The sequence below is a fragment of the Pimephales promelas genome, chromosome 5 (assembly GCF_988280905.1).
Source record: "Pimephales promelas chromosome 5, fPimPro1.hap1.1, whole genome shotgun sequence".
Classification (NCBI taxonomy): Eukaryota; Metazoa; Chordata; class Actinopteri; order Cypriniformes; family Leuciscidae; genus Pimephales; species Pimephales promelas.
The window spans coordinates 33,706,992-33,728,791 of NC_142773.1; the positions used below are offsets into that span (position 1 = coordinate 33,706,992).

Sequence of the window (21,800 nt, forward strand, 5' to 3'; positions counted from 1 at the left end):
CCATAACCGAGATATATCCAGCTGCAGACCCGCAGCACCACCAGTTTCAGAACCCCAGTTTCAGAACCCCAGCGCCAGAACCGGAAGTGAAGGAGGGGCGGAATTATTATTATTGCATTATAATTATTTTAGCAAGCATAAGGACAAACCGGGCCTTGAGTTCCTCATTTGATACATTGTAAGTTAAATTTAAACAAAATTGTTGTGATAAAACAGGCCTAGCTTGGGTTGAATTGGTCCTTTTGTATAGCTTTTTAACAAAATAATGCCGAATTTTCTCTTTTTTTAGATTTTGACATTATTTTACACGAAAAATGCATGCTGCACATGTTCTTGTGAAATAAAGTATATTTTATAAAAAATACCCATGCTTTATTTATTTTTTATTAAACAATCAAAATCATCTTACAAATACATCTTCAATATCAAAACAATTTAAGATTTTTGTAAACACAATAAATAAATAAATAAATAGAACATAAAATATCACAGAGGTCTAATGAGTTATCAGATTGTGTATAATTTTCAAAACCTCCAATGATTGTCTTGTTTTATATCTTTTAAAGCTTTATTATACAAAGTTAACTCCTTCATAAAAACCAAAAAACAAAGGTCTTATCTTCCTAAATCTACACGTATGTATAAACTGCTTAGCTAAAATTATTAAACTGTTATACATTAAAATAGAGTCTGGTTGAACCAGGCTACATTAAAATGCCCATAAGTTTCAAGTATTATTTTTTTCACCATCATGATCAGGAAGTAACTCGTAATACAATGAAACGAATAACTGAAACTGTATACAAATATTTTACACAAAATCAATGTTTTAAAATGCTTATTGTACAGTAATGTATAGCATTATAACATACGTAGAGAGTAGGACGTTTCTTGTTCAATAAAAGCTGTTTCATGTGTAAAATACCCTCCAAATTACGTTAGGTGGCGTTATTAGGTTTCAAATCTAAGCTCCGCCCCTCAATTACGTTCCTGGCGCTGGTGTTGGTTAGAATCTAACGCCGCCCCTCACTTCCGGTTCTGGCGCTGGGGTTCTGAAACTGGGGTTCTGAAACTGGTGGTGCTGCGGGTCTGCAGCTGGATACTGTAGCCATAACCACGGGAATCCCATTCTATGAAGGTCGCCATATTGTGACGTCATATTTCTGCCGTAGCCGAACGCGTTTCATCACTACCTTGAAAGAGATGCAGCAGAAAGCTGGAAGCTAGCCATAAACTTCGTGAGTAGTGACTTTTCCCTTGTGAGTGGTGTAAAATATGTAGTTGGGATTGTTTCGTGTAACTTAGTTCTCCCTCGCTGGTTTATTATGTGGGGATTAATGTGCTGGTTACGTTCGTCAGACAGCTGATTAGTAGCCTACTCATGTCATTGACCTAAAACAGTATGTTACAGGACAGGAATCACAAACCCGTCGATCGAGAAGAGTTTTCAAAATCAAAGAAAAAGCCTATTGTGTGTAGTAAATGGGTGTCTATGGGATGCGGAGGTGCGCGCGCTGTTATAATCATGCCGTTTTTGCCACGCGCACATTTGGACTCATGCGGATTCGTCGAGTGTAAACAAGGCTTTACGCTTTAACCAGTTCAGTAGCTACTGTCCACAGTAATACCCAGCTAAACTTTTAGTAGCCTTTTAGAAAAAATATAGAACTGCATAGTTTCATGTTATTCTTCTCCCTCGCTGTATTATGGGTTTGCTACATGGGGAGAAATTTGCTGCTGGTTACGTTTGTGAGACAATCAGCTGTTTACTATTATTATGTTAAATTCTATATTAAAACCCTTGATCCTCACCTGACTATAACTTTGTAAACTTTATCCATGATGTGGTTTATAATGGATTGTGGTACAGAAACAATTACAATGTTACACACTCATGCTGTCTCAGGCCCGCCCCGTTTTAACAACCGTAACTTCTTCGATTGGGAGGGGTGAGCAGTGGGCTGAGCCCTTAGTGCAGACTCGCGACCGAACCGCTAGATGTCGCTAAAATCCCACACTGCACCTTAAAAATGTAGCCCACATCCAACTTTATTGGTCATGGTGCTAATTAATAGTCTGCATGTTAAGCTATTCACAAACTCTACATTATAGGCTAAATTTACTTGTTGTCTACCCTATACCCCAAGCCCAGTTTTAAGGCTGTTATGTTTCTATACATTCATCTTAACATATGTCACTGGAAACGTTGCATATCCATGGAAATAAATGTTAACTGACTCGACTAAATTTGAATGATTAGTATGAAACAAACAAGACAAAAGGAAAAACAAACAAATTCGCAATGAAGCTTCTGCATAGGCTAAACAAACTCTAAGCATCCAGAACCCACAAAAAGCTCTGGCATTATTTTAAGGAATAAGAGCCAGCTGCGAAATCAAAAACGTACAGCGTAACCATGCTCATTTACCCTTTAACATATAGAATCAATGTTTTTTTATTATTATTATTTTTTAAATGTTATCTGCTTTTAAAATGCGAAACTGCTGAATCTTTTTCAAATTCTACAGACATTCACAAGAGGGCAGCAGCTCACAGTTCCTCAAGTCTTCATCGAAGCCTTTCGCACATCAACAGTATGCAAATTAAATATCCTGAAGAAAGACATTTAATTTGTTAAAAAAAATCATATATTTTCAGCCATTATTTCTGTTTAGAGACAACTCTTCGTATTTGACCATGTTGTTAATGAAGAGCAACTTGCTTCACAAGTCCTTATGCGCAGAAAAGTGAGACTCCAGGAATGAAATATGTGGAGGAGTCAAATAATGTACGAAACAGCACGAAAGATTCGATAATCAATAATACCTTAAGACAGTTCAAGTGCATTTTTTGTGTGCAGGCATCCCATCACAGAGGAACGCCCACAGCGCGTGCTGCTGTCCAGCCTGCGCGAGCTCTAACCCAATTCATTTTCATAGACTGCAACGCAACGCACTTTTAAAGCGCTCTGTCACAGACACAATGCGCTATTATTTCTGGATATTTCGGATTTATTTGGAAGAATGATGATGGAATTAGAGGAAATCATGCCAGTGCTATCGTAGGACTAGGAGACGAAGTCGAAGAAGCTTCACTTATTTCCTAGGATCTGTTTGACCCTTATCGACAATGCTTTACTTTCAGTTGGTAATCATGGCTGGTACTGTCATGCTGGCATACTACTTTGAGTACACCGATACTTTCAGCGTGCACATCCAGGGATTTTTCTGTCATGATAAAGCCTATACGAAGCCCTATCTCGGACCGGAGGAGTCCGGCGCGATCCCACCAGCTGTCCTGTACGCAGTGGTCGCAGGTGTCCCTGCACTCGTGGTGAGTGTATGTTGAAGGATATATTAGTTTAGAAAGAGCAGTAGGCCTAAATAGTTTTTGGCATGGTTTGTATGTATATACAATAGCTTAATGTCAATCAGTTTGTGAATTGTATAGCCTAAATAGTTGAAATGTCCTGTTGGATTGGGTCTCATATATTGAACCAGCCTGCCTGCAAAGATAACATAATGTAAATAAATAATTATACCCTTAGAAGAATGTGGCATATTAAGTAAACAAATATTTATGAAATGATCAGTGTAAGTTCATAATGAAATGCTTAAAACATATTATACATATTTAATTGTGCATATTAGATTGCATATTATGGTTTCTGATTACAGTCTTAACAGTGTATTTTTGCACATTTTATGGTGGGTCAGTGTAGCCTATACAATTTGGGTTCAGTAAAAGAAAATAAATTAATCCTTTCATCATCAAGGATGCATTAAGTTAATAATGTAATAATGTCAACTAAGACGTGTTGCTATAATGTTACAATATATATTTCAAATAAATATGGTTATATTAATCAAAGAACCCTGAAAATAAAATAAAATATCAGATATATTTCCACAAAAATATTAAGCTGCAGGCTACAACCGTTTTCAATACGATAATAAGACATTTTTTCTTATGCATCAAATCAGCATATTTGAAGGATTTCTGAAGGATCATGTGACACTGAAGACTGGACTTATGGCTGCAAAAAAAAATCTACATTGCCATCAGGAGTCAATGAATAAATGAGAATAAATTACAGAATAAATGACATTTTTTAAAATGTATTTAAAAAGAAAACTTATTTTAAGCTGTAAAACATTTCACAACATTACAGTTAAAAAAAGTTGACACTTAGTAAATGGTCATTTAAATGAACATAGCGTAGTTCAGAGAAGTTTTTTTTTTTTAAGAATGAGAAATGTAAGTTGAATGAGATTAGTAAGTTGAAAAGCTTGCATCTGCACTGTTGCCATTGCTTAATATTTGCTATTGGCCACACTGAATGTTGGAATCTGTCTTTGAGAGTTATTTTTTTTGGCTCTAGACTCTAGCTGCCTACACTATATTAAAAGAGAATTTATGATGAGCAAGATATTGGCAGCTCCGAGGATCAATTAAAGAGCACCAGGATCACTACTGAGCCTCCCTGCTCTCATCTCTCATAAGAATTCCAAATGATTTGTAGTCCAATCGATCTGAAAACACTCTGCATGGCCTTATATTAAGGCTACACAAATTCAGCCCCAAATGACTATTATTATAACCCATTTGCTGAAAGCATCACTTTTGAGTCAAGTTGTGGAGTGAAAACTTCGATCTGGTCTCAACAAGCGTGTTCTGCAGTGGATAGTAAAGGTCAGCTATCAGCCCGGTGGGTTCTAAAAGTGCAAGGCTTATACATTGAAGTCCCAAATATTGCTAGCATGCTTAACTGGTGGCCATATCTGACAAGACAACTGATAAGTTTACAGTGTCTCAGACTTTTATGCAGAAGTACTTATCCTCATGTTGTTTCAAAGTGTGACTTTCTTTCTTCTGTGTAACACAAATGACAGTTTCTGTTGAAGAAACTGTAAGTTATTTAGCCATGAAATTATAATAAATGCTGATTGGAGCTTTTAAGTTTCTAACACAAAATCACTATAAATGTATCATAAAAAAGTGAATGACTCAAAAGGAAAATGAAAAATAACAATAAACAAGATAAACAGTTTAAATTATGACATATTTCACATAAGTCATAATTATAAGTTGTGATTTTCATATACAAATTTGAATTTATGCTTTTATTGCTTTTATGCCTTTTATCCATGATTTTGTTTTTGTCATAACTGACTTTTGACTCAACTTTTTTGTTATAATAAATATACTACTTTCTCAAAATGTCAAAACTTGCCTCATAATTTTGAGTTCATAATTATGATTATCTTTATCTTATGTGTTGATATGGAATTTTCTAGTTTTTTTTGTTTATCAACATAAAGCTGTTGATAAACAAAGCTATATCTGTATAGCTTATTTTTATGATACATTTACGCATGGTGCGTTTGTGTCCTTCTGAAGCTTGAAAGCTCAAAGTTAATGTAATTTCATGGGAAAAAATCACAAGTATATATCCTTAAAAATGTCTTTTGTGTTTAATAAAAGGAAACATATGAATTGGGAATGACATGATGATTGATTCATGACATGATTTTTAATTTGGCCTAACTTTTTAAAGCACTTAACAAACATACAGTTGCTTGCTATGGCACTTGTGATACAGCGTGTGTGTATATATACCGACCGGTGGTGTCTCAAGCATCAAAACTGTACAAAAGTAAAAGCATTCAACCCTTATAATAACTGTTAAAACCTTCTGTCTGGCAGGTTTTTGCCATTTAAAACCGTCAAGGCACATAGATAAAAGCACACTGAAAATTGATGGGGCCTTTATGTATAAGTGCTCTGAAACCAAACAACCAAACATCTCTTGTATGATAAAAGAGGAGATTGTCTTCTTGACCCTAGGCCATGTGTTGCTGGAGGCAGAAGGCAGATTCATAGAATTTGGGCTGTATCTCACATTCTTTTCATATTAAATATGAAAATAAATAAAATAATTTTTCGATGGTCCATATGACAGTAAGGGGTACTGTCTCACTCATCAGGCTTTTGCTGTGTGACATATATGGGCCAGGATGAGTTGATGTCTATTCAGAATGAAAAGTGAGTCATCCATGTTCCATATTCACAGTCCCGAATTGAATTTTGTTAAGAAATATGAATTCCTTTTGTAGAATTATTATTATAATTAATTATTATGAAAATTAAATCTCAGAATTTGCCATTTTATGGATTATTTTCTGTTGAAGATCTAAAGGAATATGTCATAAAAGTAAAGTAATACACATTTGTCATTCAGTAATATCATTCTGCAGAAACAATGTCATTCTGAAAGAATCAATCACCACACATAATTTATCTGATGCTTCTAAATTTGAATAATAAATACAATAAATAATAAATTCAAATGAATACTAAGCTTATTGTACATACCTCAGATGTAATCAATAAATATAAGAGTTTCATACTGCTGTACTAACAAGTGTTGTCAAAGTGATATATCCTCAGACTCTTGGCATAAAGTGCCCACTTCAAAAGCTTGATCGGCCGTGTTGATATTGAGATACTGCTGTTGTAACCTGGAGTTTGCTGCACTGTTGAGTTTAACGCAAGAGTTCACAAGTTCAACTGTCGCTTCCTGTGATTTTTCACGTTGGTATAGGTATTGGAATAAAGGTACCAGGCTCTGATAAGCTAAACTCATAAACCTGTCTAGCATTTTATGAGGCTGCTATAGGTCGCAAGAAAACATGAAGTGTACACATTAAACAACAAAATCATGTATTTGAGTTACAACAACAACAAAAAAAACCATTCTGTTGTTTTTTTGATAAGTCGCTGGAAAAGGGCTCGACAAACATGGGTTAATGAAAAACTTCCTTGTTTATGGAACTGGTCTTACTCAGATTCGAAATTGGGTCTCCGGCATGGAAGGTGGGTGCACTAATAAGGACGCTAAAGACTGCAGCCTCTAGCGTTAATCACTAGCGTTCGTCTTTAGACCATGGGAGTGAGGTTTACTTTACACACAGCTTTTCAACTACGTGAACTATCTCGAGGCACACAGAGAAGGAAATTAATAGTTGAATAAAGTCTTTATTTTTGAATTATTTAAGATTGAGCCACTGTAGTCACTTGGACTATTTTAACAATGTCTTAAAATAACTTTTCTGGGCCGGCAAGTTTCAAGTTTCGCTGACGATGAGCCGTGTGAACATGCAAATTCATTCCCTGACATTAGATGGTGCTTAATGTATAACAGAAATAGTCCTATTTTGTTGTCGCTGTCGCCTTTGTCATATAGTTCTTTATGTTCCGACACCAACGAGAGTCGAGACCAGCAGCTCTACATTCATCTTGCCTTGCATCTTCCTCGTCTTATTTCTTCCCGGCAGTGTAGACGCTACTTGGTATATATCTTCTTCGCCGTTATGTATGTGTGCTTGGCGGGACCATTTTGTGTCCTAGTTGTTTTACTGCAACTTCAGAAGCTCCAGACACATGAGCAAATGCTCATTGGTCGAATAGTTTTTGACGAGAAACGTCAAACCAAAAAAAAAAGAACCAGAGACGTTTTTAAAAAAATTATGTTTTTATGCGTGCCGTTTTTCGCGTCTGTGTGCACACTTACATTGGTGTCCTTTGTTTAGTCACAAAGCGCTAAACGTCGGCGAATATCACACACGAAATTCGTCCCGGTGTGAACAAGCCTTTAGAAACCTATGGAGGAGTGAACCAGCTCTCAGATTTAATTAAAAATATCTTAATTTGTGTTGCAAAGATGAACGAAAGTCTTACCGGGTTGGAACAACATGAGGGTGAGTAATTATTGACAGAATTTTTATTCTGGGGTGAGCTATCCCTTTAATTCTTTATATGACAGGCATTGTAACCTTTTCATAAATCAACGCAAGTTGTCACAAAACCCCCATTCTTATTCTTTCAAACCTATCCAACACTAATTGCGAGTGTGTTTTTTTATAGTTCCTTTGCCCCGGGTGCTCCCTGCCAGTTTGGCAAAATCAGGTTCAAGACCTTGCTGGGAACAGGCACCTGGCCAGCAGAAAATCAGACCTCTAATCATTTCCATTGTGTTCATGAATTGGTCTTTATTCTTCTCTAAGTGTTACAAATAGCCCAAATACAGCCTGTTTTCTTGATTTTGCCTTCTAGCTGAGAATTAGATTTTTGCTTAATTTACATCTAAGATCTAAGTAAAGATCAAGGAAAAAAGAGAAGAGAGAGGGAGTTTCTACAAACAAAATGTGCCATTAAAAGTGCCTTGTTTGGTTTTGTCTGCAGATTACAGTGACAGAGTCCGTGCTCTTCTTGCTGCAGTATGTCTCTGAGGATCTAGACAACCGAGAGAAGATCATTGTGATGGGCGACTGTTGTTACCTCAACCCTCTGGTCCGAAGGACATTTCGCTTTCTTGGTATGTCTTCACAGGCTGGAGCGTCACTAATTAGGACAAATGTAGATTTAGACTTTTTCTTATCTTTGTGCATTCGCGCCTGCAGCAAAAGAAAAGGCAAATCGAGATGTCAGGCACACAAACTGTACTTGCAAGTTTTTTTTTGTGTGGGGTAGACGCTCCTGGTTCATGTCAAAGCATTCTCTTAAATTATTTATAATATTTCTTGTGCAGAGAGGAGTGAAGGGGAAAACTATGGGATGTTACTTGGCCTGAAATCACACCAGACTACATATTAGCTCCCATAACTCCAGCAAACACTAAAAGGGAAGAAAACTCTCCCCCATATATTTAATTTAGTGACTCCATTATATAATCTTACAAAATGAAGCAAAATGATTTTACATTTACGTCCCCACTTAAATGTTTGGTCCCCCCTGAATATTGTAAAGAAATGTACTAAACAGTGGCATTTCAGCTCAAAAACCTTGATCTTGTAAAAAAGATAATTTTTTAGTTATTTATAGATCTTTGAGTTTTGAGTTCGTCGCAGTTGCTCAGCTCGCGTTGCGTGCGCTCTCTTCAGTCTGCGGAGGTGTAACTGAAAAAGTAAGCTGAGTTGGGACTCCATACTTGGGGTGTGTGGAGACCACTAGGAGACCCCCCTGTGCCCAGAGTATGGGCCCCAACTCGACTCTGTTCCAGAGATATAACAGCTTGAATTTTGATATTTGACCAGGTGTAACTGAAAAAGAAAGCCGTGTTGGGACTCCATACTCGGGATCTGTGAGGACCACTAGGAGACCCTCCTGTGCCCAGAGTTTGGGGCCCCAACTCGACTCTGTTTCAGAGATATAACAGCTTGAATTTTGAAATTTGACCAGGTGTAACTGAAAAAGTAAGCTGAGTTGGGACTCCATACTCAGGGTGTGTGGGGACCACTAGGAGACCCCCCTGTGCCCAGAGTATGGGGCCCCAACTCGACTGTTCCAGAGATATAACAGCTTGAATTTTGATATTTGACCAGGTGTAACTGAAAAAGTAAGCCGAGTTGGGACTCCATACTCGGGGTGTATGGGAATCACCCATGTGCCCAGAGTATGGGGCCCCAATTCGGATTGGTTCAAGAGATAGGCCAGCTTGAAATTGGTCAGTTGCTCTATGGCGCCAACTAGAATAGTGTCTGAATAACCCCTACCAATTGAGTAGCGATCCGTGAATTCGGGGGTATTAGTAAAAGGCCCACTCTCCAACAAGTGTATGGGAGAGTGGGCATCCCAATTCACCCTATGATCCTTTCGGGGCATTATGCGTCCATTGGCAGCTTATTAGAATGGGGTTTTGTCCTACGAACCACCGTTTTGGACTACCTCCCCACTGTCTTCGTTAAAGTAGGTTCAGTGGCAATGGTTCCGTATTGGATACCACCTACCGCAAAACACAATGTCTGCCCAAACATCAACCCTCATCCACGCAATATACACAGGAACGTAATAACTGTAATTAAACTATACAAATAAACCAACATACTCTTTGAGTTTTTCAAGAATTGACAATGAAGAGTAAAGATGCTGAAAATTTTAGCTTTGCCATTACAGAAGTATATTAAAATACAAAACAGTTATTTCAAACAATAATAATATTTCTCAGTATTACAGTTTACTTTATATTTGATCAAATGAATGTAGCCTGCTGAGCATAAAAGACGTCTCTCAAAAACATTGAAAAAATCTTATCAACCTCAAACTTCCGAACGATAGTGTAAATTCCTTAAGTAAGACTGAAATTTGCCTCTGGATAATACAGTGTCTTTGTGTCCCTCCAGGTGTGTATGCTTTTGGCCTCTTTGCCACTGACATCTTTGTAAATGCTGGGCAGGTGGTAATGGGAAATCTGTCCCCACACTTCCTGACGGTGTGCAAACCCAACTACACAGCGCTGGGGTGCCAACAGGTGGTGCGTTTCATCAACCAACAGGAAGCCTGCACAGGCAATGAGGATGATGTCTTGCATGCTCGCAAATCCTTTCCATCCAAAGAGGCGGCCATCAGTGTTTATGCCGCTGTTTATGTTGCTGTGAGTAAACTCTACTTGTACACATACAGTACAATATAGAAAAGGGTCACACTGTAGTCTAAACAGCAAAAAACAAATAGGTATCTGGTTTTCTACGGCTAAGAAAGTTTTGGAAACAGTTGCATTCTGTTTGTGGAAGCTTTATGCATGCTATTTCACATTTGAAGAAGTTGTTTATGTATAAATTATATCAGCAAAAATGAAAAGTGTAGTTCAAGGAAAAGTAACATTTTGTCAGAATTAACATTATAGACTAAAGGATTTTGTTCTAACACTCCTTCAACTTCTGTTGAGAGAAGCTTTGTATCCATACTATGGTATTGATCTAGGCATGAATTGGGTTTCATAACATGTTTTCAAAAATGGTACTCCTTTTAAAATAAAAAGCATAAAAATACATGTTCCATTTATTCTTGGAGTCTAAAAGCTACAAGGCTTCTCCCAGCAACACACAGCCTTCACTTTGGTCACATAAAATTGATTTTCATTTTCCATCAGTTCTCTAAAGGTTTTTAAGTTCCTTCCTTGCTTTCTGATTTTTGATCATGTTGACATCTGGAGTGACCTGTGAGATCTCACTCACCTTTCATCTCAGTCATATCCATTAAACTTTAAGCAGTGTCACAAGTTAGTGTACACATCAAACTTCACATTTCTGTGCATTGTCTTAATAAATAAATAAATAGCAGCATATTTCACCATGCAACCTTCAAACCTTAATCATACTAATCAAATTGATTGCGTATGACTCATTAAATAAAACAGATAAAAGACACTCATTAAATAAATCAGAAATGGTTTATATTCTGAGTGGGCACTTTTTTTCCTCAAACTGTTTTTTATTGAACAATCTTATCAAACATAAGATACACTTTTACAATACATTTTTTTTTTTTTATGTTAACCCACCCACCCAAGAGCAATCCCCACCTGTTGCACAAATACACATATTAATTTGAAAAGCAGAAAAAAAAGAAGAAAAAACATTCATTTCTGAGTGGGCACTTTTAAATGCTAAAAGCCTCAAGACAGATGGTATGAGATCAATTTAATGGTTCCTATTAAAATAATAAAACAAATAACTTCCCTAGAAGAAAAAAAAACATTAATGTGCCATATCCAAATGGCATTGTGTCATAGAGTTAGTGGAGAGGAGGATAGTCAATAGATCTACTATGACTAAGGGCTGCTCTATTATTTAATCACCTCGTTTTGCCTGTGATGGAATTTTAAAATAGTACTTCACCTGAAAATCGAAATTGTCTATTTACTTATTTTCTGCTACCTTTGTCCAGTGTGGCACAAAAGTACAAATTCATGAGCTGTAAAATACACCTTAACAAAGTTTGCGTCCAGATTAAAAAAATTTTCAACTTTTTATTTCATGAAAGGTGCTAAGACCAAGACCAAGATCAATCCCCCCATACCCCCTTCCCCCAAAGTTGTCCACCTTCCCTCATTCCCCTAGGGTAAAACCACAGGTTTTCTACAAAAACCACTAGACAAGCCTTCAAATGCCACCCTTCCAGTCAATGCCAATGTCTTGGATAATTGAAACTGTTGCTGAACCATGCAAATGTATTTGATTTGAAAAGCACTTGCATGTCAGCAGCATCAGACACATCCGTGCACACTGATCGTTGTAATTGGTGCATGTTAGAGTGCAGTTTATTAAACAGGTGTTTAAGAGTAAAAATGAAACCTGTGTGTATCCAGACAAACATGTCCACACGTGAGCAGGGAATGAATGAACTATGAAAAGCGTTTACACAGTGGTTCGAATGAAGATGTATTACAAAGTGCTCTGTTCTTCCTCAGATGTACATCACAATCTCTGTGAAGGCCAAAGGGACACGGCTGGCCAAGCCGGTGCTCTCTCTGGGGCTCATGTGTCTGGCTTTCCTAACTGGGATTAATCGAGTGGTGGAGTACCGCAACCACTGGTCTGATGTCATCGCTGGCTTCATCATCGGTGGAGCCATTGCTGTCTTTATGGTGAGCTCACATATGAGAACACACTGATAATAAAGATACAAATTCAACTCTTTTTTTTAAATGCAAACGTATTTGATATAGTTGATCTTCTTGAATATTTACAAATACAAGTACTGAGTGTTTCTAATGAACTGAATACCCTTTTTACAGTGTATAACCATTTAGTTGTACATTATAAAAAATATTTTCAAGATTTGTTATCACAACATTTTTTCTTTTGTCAAATCAACTTAAATGATTTATTTAGTTCAGATAACTTATTATTTTGAGTTTCTGATGATTAAATGAATCTCCTTCATTGTATTAACTCACTTTTTCCAGTTCAATCAACTTAACCCCTTAATTGTCACCCCCCCTTTTTGAGAATGGGGGTTAAATGCTCTCTTCACACTTAAATGGTTGTAATTCAAGAATGCCTTGGAATATATACCCAAGTTTGGTCTTGTTTTAAAGAAAACACTCAGCAGATTATTGCTGAAGTGAAAACACTTCAAAAAATGAAAGTATGAAAAAGTTATGGAAGTTTTAATTCACAGTAAATCAAATATACTGTATTATTTATTTTTTATATTTTTTTTTTATATATTTTTTTGCAAAATATTTTTACTCTAAAATTACTATAAAATCAAAGCCATAAATCTAACCAAGTTATGTTCCAAATTTGAAGTTGATATCATAAAAATTGAAGTTCCCATGAGATTTTGTTTAGGCGTAGTACCAAAAATAGCCACCGGGTGCCATTGAATTCCATTGAATTTAGTTGTGTACATTCTGCCTTAACAAATTAATAAATTTCTGTCCAAATATCAATTTTGTCACAAAATTTGGAACCTTGAGACTCAGACCTTTCTGACCATATGTGTTTTGTCAAGATTAGAAAAGGTTTTGATCATAAATTATGAAATATAAGGATGCCCAAAAGGGGAGGAGCCTCATAAAATTAGTACCGTTTCTATGGTAACGCAACGTTCAATTATAAAATAGTTTTCACAGGATGAATTCTGAGTTTATAAGCTTTCAAATGATACCTAATTTATGATAACTACTAAAATATGTGATATAATAAAAAAAGGCGATAAAAAATATTATTATATTTTAGAGGATAATATATACATATATATTATAATTTTTAGAGGATAATGTTATACTATACTTTTTATTTTTTATTGAAAAATACTAGATTATATGTTTTATTATGAACTTTTAGCATAAAAACAGAAGTTTCAATGATTAAAAGTGGGTGCATCAACTTTTTGTGACAAAGGTCAGACCTCCTGTTATGATGCAGATTTTTTTAGGTGCACTCTTGTCATAAATTCATTAATTACTCTTCCTACATAATTTTTAACACAAAACAGGGGTAGAATATTTAATTAGAAGTCTTAGACCTTTCCAAAAATATATAATTTGTCATAATTAGATTAGGATTTAATAGAAATATAGTGAAGTAAAGTTAGGCGTCCCGGTACCAGGACGGTGACAGTTAAGGGGTTAAAAATTTTAAGGCAATCAGGTTACTTAATTTTTTTAAGTTAAACCAACAATAAATATATATATTTTTTTTTTATTAACTTCCGGTCAAAAGTTTGGGGTCAATTCAAAGTAACTGCTTTCTATTTGAATATATTTCAAAAAGTAATATATTCCTGTGATGATTTTCAGTATCATTACTCCAGTCTTCAGTGTGACATAACCCTTCGAAAATCATTCTAACATGCTGATTTGATGCTCAAGAAACATTCTTATTATTATCAATGTTGAAAATAGACCCCAAACTTTTGAACAGTTGTACACAATAATGTAAAATACTGTATACTGTAGTGTTATGCAGTGTTGTTCTTTTTGCGTTTTTATATTTTGTGATTGATAAAACACAAATAGTAATTTTTAAAGTAATGTTACACTCAAGAAGAAATGTGACATATGGCTAGATAATTAGGTCAGGCCACAGGACAGGGCATATGTGTGACTTCCTCTTGAACAAAACACAAGTGTTTGTACATTGCTGGGCACACTGTTGTTTGAAGAGTGCACAGTGAAGATGAGAAACTCATTGTGAGCATTAGAGGAAGGTCACACATGAGCTTATGCGTGCTTGCCTCACATTAGGCATAACAGCATTGTGAGTGAGTTTGTGGAAGCGTGAATATTTTAGTTTTTTTGGTGCTTTAGTCATACTGTATGAGATATGCACTGACCTATTTCTGCTGTTAGGGTAGATTGGGGGAGGGGTGCATGGAGGAAGGTGAATATACACATTAAACTCATGGTCAGATCAAATCTCTTAAATGTCACATCATCAAAAAGGAGGCAGTAGTAGGCAACAACAGTTTGTTCTTAAGTAAATGCATTACAGTATTCTTGCTAATGTCTGTTTCCTTCTGATTCCCCTAGCAGTTTGTTTTGCAGTGGTGTTCAGCTCAGGGTGATAATATCGGCCTGCCGATATATCGGTCTGGCTCTAATTTGCACACCTTAACTCTCCCAGCATCTGACCAGCTCTCAATACACATATCTGTCATTTTGCAATTGAATCCTCTGATTTTCTAACAGACAAAGGTCAACCACAGAAAATGTAACAAAAGAATATTGTGTTTAATAATTCAATGTGGTCAAAATGACCATCTAGAGCCTTGATTGCCTTATACAGACACTTTTAGGAAAAGTCAGGTGCTAGCAAGATTGTTTTTATTTTTTTTCAACAAAGTTTTTGCAGATCTAAAATAAATTCAAAAGGGTCAAAATGACCGTTGTGGCCGTTCTAGTGTTAAATAACAAAAATATTGCGCCATTGACTTTAGACCAGGTTTCAGTTGGTCAATGGAGCAGTCTATTTCAGTTGCCTCAAAAACCAACAATGCGCCTGAACATGCCTAATTTTCAAACCAGCATGCCAATGGGCGTACAAATGGGCGCAAATGCATTGGCTTTTTAAACAAGGCGCAGGATGTGAAAATGATAACTGCGTCAGGCTGAAACTAGCAATAAACATTTGCGTCGCGCCTGGTGCTGCATTGCACCAGGTGTCCGATAGAGCCCAATGGCTCACTCTTAAAGACAGTGGATGTGTCCAAAATCGCATAGTTTCTTGAGTATGTTGTGTATAGTATGAATGTGAGTAGTATGAATGTAGTCTGGATGTACTTCATTCGCCATGTTGCCATTATCATGTGACCTTCCAGTGACCTTCCGTTTCACTGCCATTTACAAATCCTCTTCTGTGGCCTCATCTAATAGTACATAGGGTGTAGAGTGTTTGGGACACTGTGCCGACAGGGCGCAGCTTGACCCGTCCGTTAATCTTGGATTTTGGATGCAGTCAGTTGCTTGTTTTGTTTCTGAACAATTGACTCACTTGTGAAGACTTGTCTTGGCTTATCGATGTAACTTGCTGTAGGAGTTGTTTCGTAATTGAGTATTAAAATTTTCTTTACAAAACAAAAGTAGCGGCATTACATCCTAAATTGATCACTTTTGGTTTACCACATATGGTAAAAACATTATTGATATATTTTTCAACCAATTCTGATACTTGTAATACTATAATTTTATGTTGTGATAAAATCACAGCTATATTAGCCAAGCTGACAGGGCTACTTTAGCAACATTACATAAGTACAATTGGAAAACAATGTTCAGTATATCCCAAAAATTACAAAAAAAGTTTTCATTATGAGGCATACAAACACATATACATGATCAACAACCAAAAGACAGTGACTACAAGGGCTGGGTATTGACACAAATTTCACAATTCGATTCGATTTCGATTCACAAGCTTGCAATTCGATTCGATTCAATATTGATTATTTTGGATATCAGTTACAATAAATGGCAAATTTTCACAAGGAAATGAAATCTCTTAACTAATGCTGTAAACTATGGGAGTCTAGTTGTAGCCTACTAGGCTTTATTAGCCTAATATGAAGGTAATAATTAACTGTTTTGTAGCAATACAAACACTTAAATTACACTTTTATTTATTTTTATAATAAGAAGATTGTATGAAATCATAAAAACTTGCCAGATTTATTCAAATATGCATTAAATATTAAAGAACATTAAGATTATAATGCATATGTAATATGGTGTATATATTTAGCAAAATGCTCCTCTCTGGAGTTATTTTTTCTAGCTGACTAACGAGTTTATGTGGGTTTTCTGAGGTAAATATGACGATGACATTGATTACAAGCTGTTTAACTGACGTCTTTCCACGGTTGAAACGCTGATTGAGCGAATCAATGTGACATGATACGGATTTCGATAAGTTGTACTCTATCTTTAACACACTTTCAGATGCTCATTCATGTTTATTTCGCGCTGTAACTGATATAATTAAGCCGGAAGAGAGATCAGCGCTGCTGCTTCTCTTGAGCTGCGCCAGAGCGATCCCACGCCACAGCGCCAAAACGTTATTTATGTTTTTGAATTTCTAAAGAAAATGGACGTAATTTGAAAATTGAGACTTTGTTTCATATCAATAGTAACAAAGGACAAAGATTATTGCGAGACAATGTCCCATTCATTCAAATGAAACAGGATGACTAATCGAATCTTGAGATTTAAGAATCTATATCGGTTCGTAAATATGAGAATCGATTAATATCGCGAAATCGATATTTATTACCCAGCCCTAGTGACTACGCAGAACTCTCCTCTGTCCTCTCAGACAGAGCACAGAAAATTAATTCCTCTCATCTGTTTAGTTCAACTTATGAACTAATGAGATGTCCTCCGCTGAAACTCTCCCTTGTGTTATGCTTCAGTCTAGCAGAGCATTGCCTGTAGTGTCTCATTGAAAGAACTCATTTTGGTCCGATAATGGATGAATCTCCTCCAGGACATGGACTTGCATGCCCTCCCCAACCCCCCGAAAGAGCACAGAGCCTTTTTACTTTTGGCAACAAGTCATGCGAGCATCTTTGCCCTTTCGAGACTTACATAAATCATCATTTACACTCTGAGAAAAGTCATGCATGTGTGTGTGTGCTACAAAAAGCCTTTCAGAGGTGTAAAACTTCCCTCTTTTCTCTCTTTCCTTTCTCTTTCCCTACGGGCGCTCTTGTGTAAGGTGGTGTGTGTGGTGAAAAATTTCAAAGGGAAGCCCTTACTGGATGAGATACCGCCGGAGGAGAGTGTGTCCAGTGGTCCCATGATCAGTCAGCCAAGGATGGAGCACACCATGGAGAAATACATAGTGTCTCAGGTATTCAACCTCAAGCCTTCATGTACACTAGAATCATTAATCCAATTCAGTCATTATTACATATAAGTGCTTTATTATAGTAAGTGGCCATTTTCTATCCAAAATGAGATTATTAACAGCATTAACGCCTGATTATATCATCGTTTAAATGCCATGGCCTACCTGAGCATTGTTTCTGACCATGTCCATCCCTTTATGGCCACCATGTACCCATCCTCTGAAGGCTACTTCCAGCAGGATAATGCACCATGTCACACAGCTCAAATCATTTCAAATTGGTTTCTTGAACATGACATTGAGTTCACTGTACTAAAATGGCCCCCACAGTCACCAGATCTTAACCCAATAGAGCATCTTTGGGATATGGTGGAATGTGAGCTTCGTGTCCTGGATGTGCATCCCATAAATCTACGTCAACTGCAAGATGCTATCCTATCAATATGGGCCAACATTTCTAAAGAATGCTTTCAGCACCTTGTTGAATCAGTCCCACATATAACTAAGGCAGTTCTGAAGGTGAAAGGGGGTCAACCACAGTATTAGTATGGTGTTCCTAATAATCCTTTAGGTGAGTGTATGTCTGTGTAAACCAAATCATTCATCCACACTTTAAATTTGCTAAATAATGACAGCCTTATATGGGTCATCTTATGAGTTTCCCTGTGGCAGTTTTCAGTTTTTGCAGCATTGAATTTTTAACTGTAGGGACAAGAATATAAAACCTTAAACGGTATTAAACGCACATTTTTGGTAAAAATGGGGCTTAAAAATGTCAAAGATCAGATGAAATCACAAGGAATGCAGCTGTTTGATCAAAAAGAAAATGAAAGCTCTGTTTGAGTACTGAACTTAATCTCTGTCCAATTCAGTTGATTCAAGCATAATAATGTACTTTTGCTGACAGCCATAACATCGAGCAGCCTTTGGATACTGAATATTATGTTCTGAATGTTAAATATGTTCTTCCCTAGTAAATCCCTTTATTCCTTTTCAGTATGTTCATTTGGCTCCTTTGCTGCAGGCCATTTCTTGTATCTGTGTCACAAGAGATCAGAGTTAGTCAGTGGGGTTATCTTCCAGTCTCAGGAAAAAATAGGCACATGCAGCTGAATATATAATCCAAATGAATTAGATGTAAATTTTTCTGATGTTGTTTTCCAGGTTGCATGAATTAGGCTTTTAAGTCCTATGTTTTCCACCTCAGAGAGCTAATTATTAAATCACAGATGTCCACAGATCAGATGTACACTGCTGATTGTTTCAATATTCAACAGCATTGTTCAGCAGGGCTGACACACAATACTCAACAGGTAGTAGTAGGTACCCATAATGTCATGAACCCACAGTCCAGTTGCAGATATTGTTGCCTTTGAATTCCATTATTCATCAAAATCAGAGGAGTCCCGCCCATCCTTGATTAATAGTTCAATATGACTTCCCAGGATTCATTTCGAATTCATATAAGTGCGAGCGCAGGAGCTCGGTGAGGCCGTTCATCAAGATTACGTATAAGCCCAAGACATGTGCACCTGCAATGCATGGCTATAGCACTCACGTCACACTTGGTTATTTCAAGGATACATCATTAATCTTTAAGGTAGCTATTACTTATTTCCACAGCCTTGAAGTGTGCACCAGTTCTTTAACTTTGTGAAAAGCAGCTGTTAACGCTCCTAATGTCTCAATGACCAAAAATATTTTACATTTAAATTTGAAACATGACAAATCTGTTGTTGGATTCAAATGGTTTTGAACATTTTTGAATACTGAAAGCATCTAAAAATACCATATTTATTATCACAAATATGTACTAGTAGTAGTAACTATATTATCGTTACACCTTGAATATGTTTGTGCATTATTTATTAGATCTAGACAACATGAGTGTGATGTAATTAACCCAGATGTATATTTTTGGTTGATTTTCAGAATCCCATCACCTACGCTGAGATCACATGACAATAAAAAGCCTGCTAGCGAGACGAATGCTGTGGATAAAGTTGCTGCTCTCCGGTGTGACTTCTTACTTTGAGTGCAACGTCGATATGTTCTACTTTTAGACATCTATTTTCAAGTGTGTGAAAAAATTGTTGTCCTTCATGTAACTCTTTTTTTTTGAAAATAGGCATCATAGGGTCGCATCCATATTTTTATACAAACATCACTGTTAGCATTTTTTAGGTGTGTAGGGTATGGAGTGAAAGTGGAATTGCAACATGATGTCAAATGACATGTGTTGAACAAATTCTGATGTTTCATTTACAATTTGCTCATGCAGACTTGTGCTGGCAGGCAGGCTCATTATAGAGAGCATTTGACTGATCCAAACACAGTGTAGTACATGATGAGTATTTCCAGGAACGTATAGGATTAGCATGGTCTCAATGGACCAAAAATAAACCCTCTAATTTTGATTTCACACGGTGATCTGATGTGGGCATAAGGTGATAAACCTAAATCATGATTGATTTTGGTGTGGTAATGGCAGAGAGCACCTTGGGCAGAGCTGAGGGCTTTAATTGTGACTGGCAATGCAATACAGGGCTCACAAAAGATGCTCAAGCTTTTGTCCAAAGAGGCTGCTGGGTTGTTTATGAAGCGTTGCTTTGTGTGTTTTTATGTGGCCAGTGTGTGCATTTGTGAGTCTGCCCTTGATGTTGCCTCTGTGAGAACACAGTCTCTAGTTGCATAGAGAAGGCTTTTTTTTCTCGCCAAACACTGGAATAATACCTGAGCATGTCAAAGAGAGAGAGAGAGAGAGGTGGGGATGTAAAGATAGAGGGGATTCACCTTCATTGTGTGAAAACAGTCAGTTTATACAGCAATGTTTGCATTTGAACACATTTGCAATTTCACAGTTGTATGTGTTTTAATTGTATCACAGACCTCGTAGCATTAAAAATAATACGTTTTTGGTTAAATTTTTATTCTGCAGAATGATTTGATTTACTATACCGAGCATATGTTTGATCTCTCACTGGCCAGTGATGAGATTTGATTTCCAAATGAATGCTTTAATACATTAAATATGATGTCTCCTAATGAAGTAAATCATGTATCCTGTTTATCTCACTCATGTAGTGCTTCTGAACATCCCCAACCCTTTTATGTCCAATGTTAGTGTCAGCAGTTGATGCTTTCATCATGGAAAGCTTGTGAATATGAGAGTTTTCGGCTGGCTAACTGAATAGTTTATAAGGCACACAAAGCTGTGTTGAGATTGTGAAAGTACTAAATAAATTGAAATGGTGAATCAGATAGAGCTACTGCATTAACTGCACAATGACTTTAATTCAGGGTTATGTATAATGACAGTTGTTTGATTTACCCCCTCACCCCTGGGTTGGTAGTGTTACTGTATGTGATATGGATATGTGTGGGGTTTTTTTTAGATTATGTTCCAGTCATGCAAGCTATATGGTAAATCCTCGTTTTTTCCTATGAGATTTTTTAGCAAACTTTTGAAAAGTTGTTTACAGTATACTTTCCTTCATATTTGGTTTGCAATAGGATTTGATGCCTATAACCCCAATGTTGTGAATGGAATTTTGATTTTGTGAAAAAGCTTGAAATGTTTTTATAACCATGTTGTGTATATGTTGGACAGTTTTTAAACAGCTTGTGTCGATGGTCAATCATTGACCTCTGAGACTGAGCTGGAAAGGAAAGCAGATCTTCCCTGAGCCCGAGGTGTCACAGTAATAAAATATTCATTCTCAGACTCACTTTATATCTTTTATGTATGATCTCTTGCGTTCTGTGATTTTTTTTTTGTCCATAATATGTAATTTAAAGATGCAGTTTCTCATTATAAATTAATAATTTACTGTTCTGTTATGTAATAAAAAAAATCAGAACTGTGTGTGTTAACTTTGTCTGAGCTGGATGATATAGCTAAAATAAAAAAAACATTTTTATTTTTGTCATTTGTAATAGTCAATTTATATCTTGATATTTTCTCTAAAATTGCTTAAATGAGTGATTGTTGTTCAATGCAATAGTGTATTTTTTATATAAAAGGCTAACTCACTATGCAAACAACAAAAATATTTACTTGACATTTTTTGCTGCAACATGTTAAATCATGTAAAATGCCAGCAGAGAATCATTGAACTAATCTTTTAACAGTTCATGGGCTTCTCGGATTTCATCAGAAATATCCTA

The 21,800-nt window shown here is 36.4% G+C and overlaps 1 protein-coding gene across 1 annotated transcript; it reads left to right on the top strand.

Moving 5' to 3' along the window:
• The first annotated feature begins 2,803 nt into the window (after positions 1-2,803).
• On the top strand, positions 2,804-21,558 carry plppr5a (phospholipid phosphatase related 5a). Its single transcript, XM_039675610.2, has 6 exons — positions 2,804-3,333; positions 8,245-8,377; positions 10,182-10,432; positions 12,251-12,427; positions 17,502-17,636; positions 19,566-21,558. Exons 1-6 carry the CDS (start codon positions 3,130-3,132, stop codon positions 19,593-19,595), a joined length of 930 nt encoding a protein of 309 aa, XP_039531544.2. The 5' UTR covers positions 2,804-3,129; the 3' UTR covers positions 19,596-21,558.
• Positions 21,559-21,800: the final 242 nt, after the last annotated feature.

Coding starts and splice junctions, on each gene's coding strand:
- plppr5a (XM_039675610.2), top strand. CDS start 3,130: ATGCTTTACTTTCAGTTGGTAATCATGGCTGGTACTGTCATGCTGGCA. Junction 3,334..8,244: donor CAGGTGTCCCTGCACTCGTG/GTGAGTGTATGT, acceptor TTTTGTCTGCAG/ATTACAGTGACAGAGTCCGT. Junction 17,637..19,565: donor AGAAATACATAGTGTCTCAG/GTATTCAACCTC, acceptor GTTGATTTTCAG/AATCCCATCACCTACGCTGA.